Source organism: Thunnus maccoyii, chromosome 7, assembly GCF_910596095.1.
Source record: "Thunnus maccoyii chromosome 7, fThuMac1.1, whole genome shotgun sequence".
Lineage (NCBI taxonomy): Eukaryota > Metazoa > Chordata > Actinopteri > Scombriformes > Scombridae > Thunnus > Thunnus maccoyii.
Genome location: NC_056539.1, coordinates 35243280 through 35252955, shown reverse-complemented (window position 1 = coordinate 35252955; position 9676 = coordinate 35243280). Strand labels below are relative to the sequence as shown.

General features: G+C 39.7%; 1 protein-coding gene across 1 annotated transcript in view; it reads left to right on the top strand.

Moving 5' to 3' along the window:
• Positions 1-1605: 1605 nt before the first annotated feature.
• The window catches only part of LOC121899897 (collagen alpha-1(XII) chain-like), a 16635-nt gene continuing 8564 nt past the window's right edge, over positions 1606-9676 (top strand). The window contains exons 1-4 of the mRNA XM_042415663.1: positions 1606-1686; positions 4509-4541; positions 5064-5213; positions 7049-7174. Coding sequence (XP_042271597.1) covers positions 1644-1686; positions 4509-4541; positions 5064-5213; positions 7049-7174 — 352 coding nt within the window. The 5' untranslated portion in view covers positions 1606-1643. The remainder of the gene's footprint in view (positions 1687-4508; positions 4542-5063; positions 5214-7048; positions 7175-9676) is intronic.

Below are 9676 nucleotides of genomic sequence, written 5' to 3'. Positions count from 1 at the left end.
GTGATAATGTGTTTATATTATACATATCTCTCTGTTATAATGACCTTTCTTCCTGACTAAAGCAGGCGACATGTGATTGGTCCATTTTGTACGGAAAAAGAGTCAAATGATGCCAAACACCCCCTTTTATGGGGACGCGCACAGAGCCTGAAGCAGAAAGCCTGAGTTAACAAAGAAAGTTCATATCCACCGTAGTGATACCACTTATCTCTGACTGAGAGTTTAGGGTTTGTCAAGCCCACTCACACAAAGAAAGCCTGGTTATGTTGAACTGGCTCCTGATAAATACCGGTAGACTAATCAATTTTATTTTATTTTTTTATCAAAGTACTTCTTAATTAGTTTTTTGTTTTTTATTAATTTGTTTTTATTTGAAATACAGTTTGATCTATTGTAACAAAATCCCACAGTAACCCTAACCTCTTGCACCATTACAAATTTACAATATGACACCAAATCAATGGTAAGTCTGATAAAAGACTAATCAATATTCTAATCGGTGTTCTAATAGCTGCAGTACCAGCAGTGTTAAACAGACTTGGCAGCAAATCAGGTAGTTAGTGGGCGGCGCTTTTTATTACCGATTTAAGCTGAAACTCGGAACATAACCTGCTCCGGACCAGGAGTCAACAGAAGTGCAACACAGGAAACCCCAAAGAACACAAAAACACAAAGAGTCCAAACACACAAAGTCCAGGCAGGATGTGACAACTTTTACTGCAATACTTTAACATACTTTTACAGTAGTAGGACTTTTCATGCAGTAAAGGATCTGAGTACTTCATCCATCACTGCTGTCACATGATGTTACTGTTTATTGAGCATTTTGTGACAACCTGGATTTCACCGACTGTACGGTATATAAATTAATACATATTAATGGGTTTATTGTATACATCTACTATAAACACTATTTTTATTATTTTTTCTTCTTGTTGTTTTGTTTGTATTTCTTGTGTCATTTGTGTTTTCATATTCATAATTTATCTTTCACTCAATAAAAAAAAAAAAAAAAATTCAAAAATAAAACACACAAACAGCTCTGCAGCTTCACTGCTGTATGTCGCAATAACTGCGGTGATGTTGCCACGGTAACAGCAGTATAATCTCAGCTGCTCATCAGTGAGTTTGTCCTCAGACTCTTTCCTGTCACTTCATTAGATTCACATTAACCCTTTCACTGCCAGCTGTTCAAGTGAGGCTGATACACCCACCGATTGGTCCATCTCACTGTCAATCAACATATCAATAGCTCTGATCCTTACAAACCAAATGAGCTGTCATGATTGGTTGCGTGTTGTCATGGCGATCCAAACCACATGTGAGCATCAGGTTTTAGTTGGTTGGTCCAACCTTTCTAAATGGATGCCCCCCCATCCCCAGTGCAAATAACAGGCTGGAGTGTGTATGAATGAGAGGTGCGTTGGATAAACGCCTTTCATTTACTTTAGCTGTCAGTCACATGATGAAGCCGCTCAGAGCGGTTTCAGCTAGCAGCTTCCTGTCAGAAACCACATGCAGCTGATGAGGAGATAAAGGATTCAGAGGAAACACCACACCTGTTTAACATAAAAAGACACGATGAGTCCAACAGATGAACAGAGAGAGACGACACAGAGACGGAGACAGACGTCTACCTGGACATGGATCACCTGCTGATGCTGTTGCTGCTGCTGTGGAGTTCAGGTAAGACTCTGCTGTAATGTAAAAATACTGAGTTCAAGTCAAACAGCAGCTTTGAAAACTGCAGTAAAAGTCAACATGGTCAGTAAAATGTAGTGAAGTGTGTTCAGTAAAAGTTCTGATACTTGCTGTAATGAGTTTTATCTCTTTAACTTCTAATAACAAACCAATAATTCATGTGTTCATCATCTAATAATGAAAATTCAAAGCATATAAATGTAAAGTCCTGCTGACGTCTTCGGGCTGTTTGTGGGTCACGTGACCATCACTTGCAGGGACTGTGGGTATATTAAGAAGAACAGGGAGGGACTTTGGAGGCAGGTTTGATTGACAGGCCGGTGCAGGACATGAGCAACACATGAGGAAGACCCTCGTTAAATAATGAAATTGTGACATCTGATGACGAAAGCTAAACATAGACCTGAAGAAAAAAAGATGCAGCTGAACTTCACTTGTGAGGAGGTTCTTTTTGGACTTTTCTCATTTAATAAGTGACTTTTTATTATTCTACCTCTGTGTTCATTATTAGATGGGTGACATTGTTGGAGCTGTTTATTTATTTATTTGATGTGTTTTAATCATTTGATGTGTTATTTTGTTGCTGTAATGTGACATATAAGAGCTTCCATATGACAGTGTAGCCCAGTAAACATTTACATGAAAGCATCAGGAGCTACAGGAGAGTTACATGTGTACTTATACACAGGGTGCCATTTGTGTTTTTGGAACATTTTTATTCAGGAAAATGAATCAGAACCACAGTGATTCTATATAGATTATGAAACATATGAGGTTATTTCTCTCAGCTGTTACAGAAACATTTATAAAATAATTATGAAACTTGAACTTGACCACTGCATTTGCAGGAAAACTTAAATCCATTTTTTAAAAAGTAATTCATCAATTAATGTGATATTTTCACTCTCAGTGATGTGATGTCATGTTCATGTCTTTCCTCATCTGGACACATAGGAGATGTGATCATATACAACAAAACTAAAGGTTTAATGTTAATTTAACATGTCAGAATTAAATCCCCTGACGCTCCTTTCAGTACTGTGGATACTCAGCCAGATGTGTCAATACTCTTAATGTCATTCTTGCAAGTCACTGTTTAATTCAGCTCTATGTGCAGCAAACTTCAATACTGAATAGAAAATAATCCCATCATGCAACAGTACAACATGCTGTTATCATAAAAATAAACAGGCTACAGTATATGTCTACATGTCAGCCTAAGAAAACAGTCTGATGACGGACGTCTGTCTTCTTTTTATATTTTCCTGGGGAGGGGTCATCAAAATTAAGTTGAGAGGTTTTTCTGTGACAGGAAAGTTTTTGAGGACAAACTAACTGATAAGCATCTGATGTGAGATTACACAGTATACATCTGTTACCATGGCAACAGCAGAGCATTTCCTGTCATGTAAAGGACTGACTGTTGCGAAACACTTTTTCTTCTTATCAAATATACGTGTTGGAGCTGCTTCCTGTAACTCTGTCAAACTGTTTCTCACACTTAACCCCCTAAAATCCAGTTTCCCCTTTTCATCACTTAAAGATTGTTAAAATAATCAAACTCCACTCTGACAGCGTCGGACATATTGTCTATCATGTTGTTCATATTCACTCATGAGTGAATTCTTAAAAAAGGCTCCATGTTTTTATTGCTGCATCGTTCCATCAGATGGAAATAATCTACATTTCTGCTGCTGCATCATTTTAGACACATTTCCCCAAAATTCAGAAGACAGGTTGGGTATTTTTGAAAACGTTGGCATCTCATCTAGAATTTAAAATAAAGTCCTGCAAGTTTAAACAAAGTCTGGCTGCACAGCATGAGCTCGTACTGAGGATGATGATGAAGAAAAGGCCGATATCTCAAAATCAGGTGAAATAATTCCAGTGAACTGACGCTTTAACCTGCGGTTAGAGGCTTCAGTTCTGAGAAGCTGCTCATCACACATACAGTCTTTAAATAGCACAGTGGTTATATGATGTCACCACACAGGATTTCTGGGTATTGAAGTAATTCTGAGCTGCTGTGTTGCATTAACTCTATATGAACCAGTCTGTTGGTTAACTCTATATGAACTAGTCTGCTGGTTAACTCTCCTGTCCCCCCTCCCCCTTTCCCTCTCTCTTTCTCTCTCTCAACCCAACCGGTCAAAGCAGATGGCCGCCCACCAAGAGCCGGGTTCTGCTTGAGGTTTCTACCCGTTAAAGGGGAGTTTTTCCTTACAGCTGTCGCCAAGTGCTGCTCATGGGGGAACTGTTGGGTCTCTGTAAATTAAAGAGTACGGTCTTGAGATCTGTGAACATGGTGACATCACTAAAAAGACGTCTGATAGGTCAGAAACACGAGCAGTCAGACGATCAGACAGGAAACAAACCAACATGTTAGTTTTCCTTTAACTCTGTATGAAGCGTCTGTTGAGCTTGTGTTCATGTGTTCATCTCATCTGCTGCTCTTCAGAGAAGAAGCAGAAAGTAGAAGCAGTGAGGTCGAGAAAAAAGGTTTTAAAGTTTCAGACTGACCAGGCAAAGAGAGACGTTTGTTTTTCCTTCATTTTTTGTCTTTTTATGAGGATTATTTTCACCCCAGAATAATTGAGAGTACCTCATACTGCAGTAGCTCAGTTTTCTAGTTACTGTAAATTTAACAAGTTATTTTCATACACAAATTATAATTGTTTGTAGCATCGACTTCAACATCTGTGTGTTTTCAGTGAGATGAGCTCTGAGCTGCTGCAAAGCCTCACAGTGTTTGTTCAGTTCACAGCTCTGCAACAATATAAATATTAATTTTCTGATTTTCTCTGCAGGACTCCAGGCTGAAGATAAACACCAACCAACAGGTAAAAAGAGAGAATATATCTCATCTGGTCTGGGAACACCTCTGATCCCCCAGGAGGAGCTGGAGGATGTTACCCGCACCTCCATCAGTGCTGGACAATGAATCCACTTTGGTTTATGAACAAATACCCTCAAAACTGATAACTAATAAAATATGCTAATGTTAGCATTGAAAAGTGAAAATCTAGATTTTGGACGTCATCACTGCTCGCTGTAGAGCTGCACACCGCTAATTTCTATAAAATCTATATCAGATCGATAAAATGCAACACATGGCATTGTGGGATTGTTTGCAGGAAGTAGTGTACATGACATGAACACGACTTTTTTGTTCCATTGTGGATCATTTGAGGCTCTAAATGTTGGATAAATTTACACACAGAATTCACACACTGAAACAAAATGGAGGAGGGTAAATAGAGTGAACTTTGTAGTAAATAGTGAGTGATTTCAGACAGTCTTAGTCTTGCTTCTATATCTGGTCTCTTGTGTATTGTATCCCACAATCCTCTGTTTTCCTCCAGGTTCTCAGTGTGAAAGCACAGCCAAGGCCAACATCGTGCTGTTGGTCTGTGAATCCAAGAACACCACCTCTGAAGACCATGAAAACATTAAGTCCTTTCTAACTCAAGTAGTCAGCAACTTCAACATCGGCCCTGACAAAGTCCAGATCGGTAATAATTTTACTACTACAGTCAATCAATCAATTTTTATTTATATAGCGCCATATCACAACAAAAGTCATCTCAGGGCACTTTTCACATAGAGCAGGTCAAGACCGAACTCTTTAACTTACAGAGACCCAACAATTCCCCCATGAGCAGCACTTGGCGACAGCAGCAGGAAAAAACTCCCCTTTAACGGGTAGAAACCTCAAGCAGAACCCGGCTCTTGGTGGGCGGCCATCTGCTTTGACCGGTTGGGTTGAGAGAGAGAAAGAGAGAGGGAAAGGGGGAGGGGGGACAGAATAACAACAATCATAACAACAACAATAAGTATAAGCATCAACAGACAGGGAAGGATGCCATCAGGACTGTGAAGGACCGCGAAGGTTCGGCCCGGGACTCAGGGTTTCCTGCGTGATGAGAAAGCACAAAAAACTCCGGGGAAGAAGCAAAGTTAGTGACATGCATTGATGTTACATGAATGCATACAGATGGAGAGGAGGAGGAGGAGAGAGGAGCTCAGTGCATCATGGGAAGTCCCCCAGCAGTCTAGGCCTATAGCAGCATAACTAAGGGCTGATCCAAGGCGAGCCTGGTCGGCCCTAACTATAAGCTTTATCAAAAAGGAAAGTTTGAAGCCTACTCTTAAACATAGAGAGGGTGTCTGCACCCCGGACTGAATCCGGTAGATGGTTTCATAGAAGAGGAGCCTGATAGCTGAAGGCTCTGCCTCCCATTCTACTTTTAAAGACTGTAGGAACCACCAGTAAGCTGCATACTGGGAGCACAGTGTTCTAGTGGGATAATACGGTATTATGAGCTCTTCAAGATATGATGGTGTCTGACCATTAAGGGCTTTGTAAGTCAGGAGAAGGATTTTAAATTCTATTCTAGATTTTACAGGAAGCCAATGTAGTGAAGCTAAAATGGGAGAAATGTGATCTCTTTTTCTAGTTTTAGTCAGAACACGTGCAGCTGCGTTCTGGACCAGCTGGAGAGTCTTTAGAGACTTGTTAGAGCAGCCTGATAATAAGGAATTGCAATAATCCAGCCTAGAAGTAACAAATGCGTGAACTAGTTTTTCTGCATCTTTTAGGGACAGGATGTGCCTGATTTTTGTGATATTACGTAAGTGAAAAAAGGCAGTCCTTGAGATTTGATTTATGTGGGAGTTAAAGGACATATCCTGATCAAAGATAACTCCCAGATTCCTTACGGTGGTGCTGGAGGCCAGGGTAATGCCATCCAGAGTAGCTATATCATTAGATAATGTGTTTCTAAGGTGTTTAGGGCCAAACACAATAACTTCAGTTTTATCTGAGTTTAGTAGCAGAAAATTGCAGGTCTTCCAGGTCTTTATGTCGTTAAGGCATGCTTGGAGTTTGTTTAACTGATTGGTTTTATCAATCAGTTACAACTATTCACACTACTGCTCCTGGTACTATTACTACTACTGCTTGTGTATAAAGTACTCAAAATACTAAAATCTTTACACCACAATGTGAAAATATTCAAATACAGGTGCAGCTCCCAAATTACATGTTTAAGCTAAATAACTGCTGTCTGCATACAGCCTCCATTACTGCCAGTTATTTCCCAAAACATGCAGACATATTTTAGCTTTGTAATAACTTGCAGAATTCTCAAAACGTTCAAAATGAAAATACACCTACCTTAAAATTCAGTGCTTCATCTACTGAAACACACATTTATAACTCATAGTAATTATGATTCAGCTTGTAAAACAACAAATATCATTATTCTCATTGTTATTCTCATTATCATTTAAAATCAAAAGCTGGGTCAGTGTATCAGTTTCACACATTTCTGTGTGTTTGCTGCAGGTCTGCTTCAGAACAGTGGATTCTCCTCAGGGATCCAGTGGGACCTGAACACCCACCAGACCAAACAATCCCTGCTGGAGGCCATAGCCAACCTGCCACAGGAAGGAGGAGACTACCACCGCATGGGTAATTTAACAGCAGGCTGTCTGATCCACACCAGCTTTACACTGTGAGGGACTGAGGCAGAGACTCTGATTAGATCCAAATATATTTACTTTCTGTATTTAGGTCTGTCAGCAGTGGAAAGAGAAGCTGTCAGTGATCCATATTTTCACTTGAAGTATTTATAGTAATAAGAATATATTGAATATATCCAGCAATTTGTGAATGAAATTCGGTCTCTTGAATGATCAAGAAAACTGTGTCTCTGCTAACAAATAACATCTTCAGAACAGAATTCAGATAAACTTAGTAAAAAGTATTTTCATTTATGGTGATTCCAGAAATATTAAAGGAAAATTCTGGTTTATTTGAACCTGATATATTTCCCATAAATGTGGCCATTGTGGCTCTATGTGTGATGTTAACTTTGTTCTCTCAGCTCTGTTACATGATTCCTAACTGGACAGGATGCAAACAAGCAAACATGAGATTGTTTTAGTTTTTCCCTGTTAAGATGTCCTAATCTGCTCCGTGCATCAGTGAACAGGCTAAGTACGGCAAGCCATATGGATCAAAACGTCTAATTTGAAGTTCGCATTAATGTCTAATTTGTACGTCTTAAGACGACAGTTAACACATCGATTTTGAACGTGTTAAGTCGTTTTGACCATTAAGGCTTCTGTTCTATTGGTGGACGTCATCATAGCCGCTCCTTTTTGACGTAGGGATGGCGTAGGGCTGAATGTTTGCCTACGCTGTGGTCACGTGGATGTTTGGGCTACGTATCTATCACATGTCTTACACACAACTGTGATTTAGTATGTGGGAGGATCAACTGTGCAGACAGATGCATTTAGGGTTTAATGTTGTAGGTTGTAAATTAATGATGAATGGTCTCCTCTGCATCATTAATGATTGATTTTGAATTGATAAAATATTATGCTCAAACTTTATTTACATATGTAGCGTATAGGATATTTATCTGTATTTGCCCACTTGCTTGTAGCTATGTGTTATTTTATATACAGTTCGCACTTTATCTTGTATCTTTACAGATACTCTCATTCAATTTAATGTGTTTCTGACTTGAGTAAAAGGCAGGAGAGCAAGTGTGGGCTGCGCTGCGTTCTTCAGTTACTCACTGAGAATATCAGTAAAGCCACTGAAGAGCAGCCAAATCACTGTTCGTTTTCATTTATTCTTTCAGGAGGGTAAATGTCATCTAAGCACCTTCAGATTTTATCAGTAGTACATTTGTTTATATAGTTTGTGTTGTGCTTCCTTACATTGTTTGAGGGAACTGTGACGTTAGGTAACTGCATATGAGTGGATGCAACCGTCACTAATGCTAACGTAGCTCCTCAGGGATTGAAGCTGTTATCTTTTGTTGGGCCTCAACCATGGGGTCAGACAAAGAAAGGCCTACATGTAAACTCTGAGGCCACGAGGCCGCTTCTTTCCTTTGTTCCCCTGAAATGAAGGAGTAGCACCAAAATGCTGCTCACAGACTCCATTTCCCCTGATGCTTTGCAAGTTTTCACCTAAGTGCGAAACCAGCAGGAAGCCTCAGGCTCTCGTCTCTGATTGGCAGAGACACATCAACACCACTTGGAGCCATGGCAACGCAGCCGTGACATCACTCCCCTTTCTGTACTGGTCGGAAACAAGTCTCGTCCCTTTCAGTGTGTCTGCGCTGGGAGAAGGTTCGCTTTTTCGGTCAGCCAGATTACCAACGGAGGTGAATTGTGCACGTGTGCTTCTCCCCCTTTTCTTCTGGAGCTTCTCCCCTCGCTGGACGAGAAGAGAGTTCAACACGTCACAGACTGTATAAATATGGACGACGCGTCTCCACTGCTATGGAAAAGTGAAACCAAAATATCTCCTTTTTGGGAGCGGCCATCTTGCTTCTGGGGAACTTTTGGGGAACTGTAGTGACGTCCATGTTCATATACAGTCAGTGGTAGCTTCAGATGAAGCTAAACTTAGCTGGTTAGTGTGATATATAGTGATATTCTTTCAGTTGAGTGGCATTTATTAATATTGTGGAAACTGCTACCACTATTCAATATTCCCTACCAAAATAAAGTCACCAGCAGAGTCACGCACCATGAAGGTTATAACACTGACGTGGTTCCAAACAACAACAACAACAACGTAAAAATTACATTTTAAATGAAATCTACATTCCTCTATCATTACATGTGTTACTAATTTAACTCAACATAATACCAGCCATTAAAATATGCTACTACCAAATAAACCTTTTTGTTATCAAAGGTTCAGAACATTTTTTGTTTTGTTCTTTTCATGTAGACATGACATATTTTTATCCAGAAAGTGTGTGATATGTTATTTAGCTGCGTAGCGTGAATTAATAGCCTAATTACTTCCCAAACAGTGTTGTCTAAAGTGACCAGCAGACGTCCCCACGTGTTACCAAGTTATTGTTCACCGTTTCACATAGTAATGGTAATAATAAATAACTCCATAGTCTACGACGTGATAAAACCATTGTTCACTTTTTAT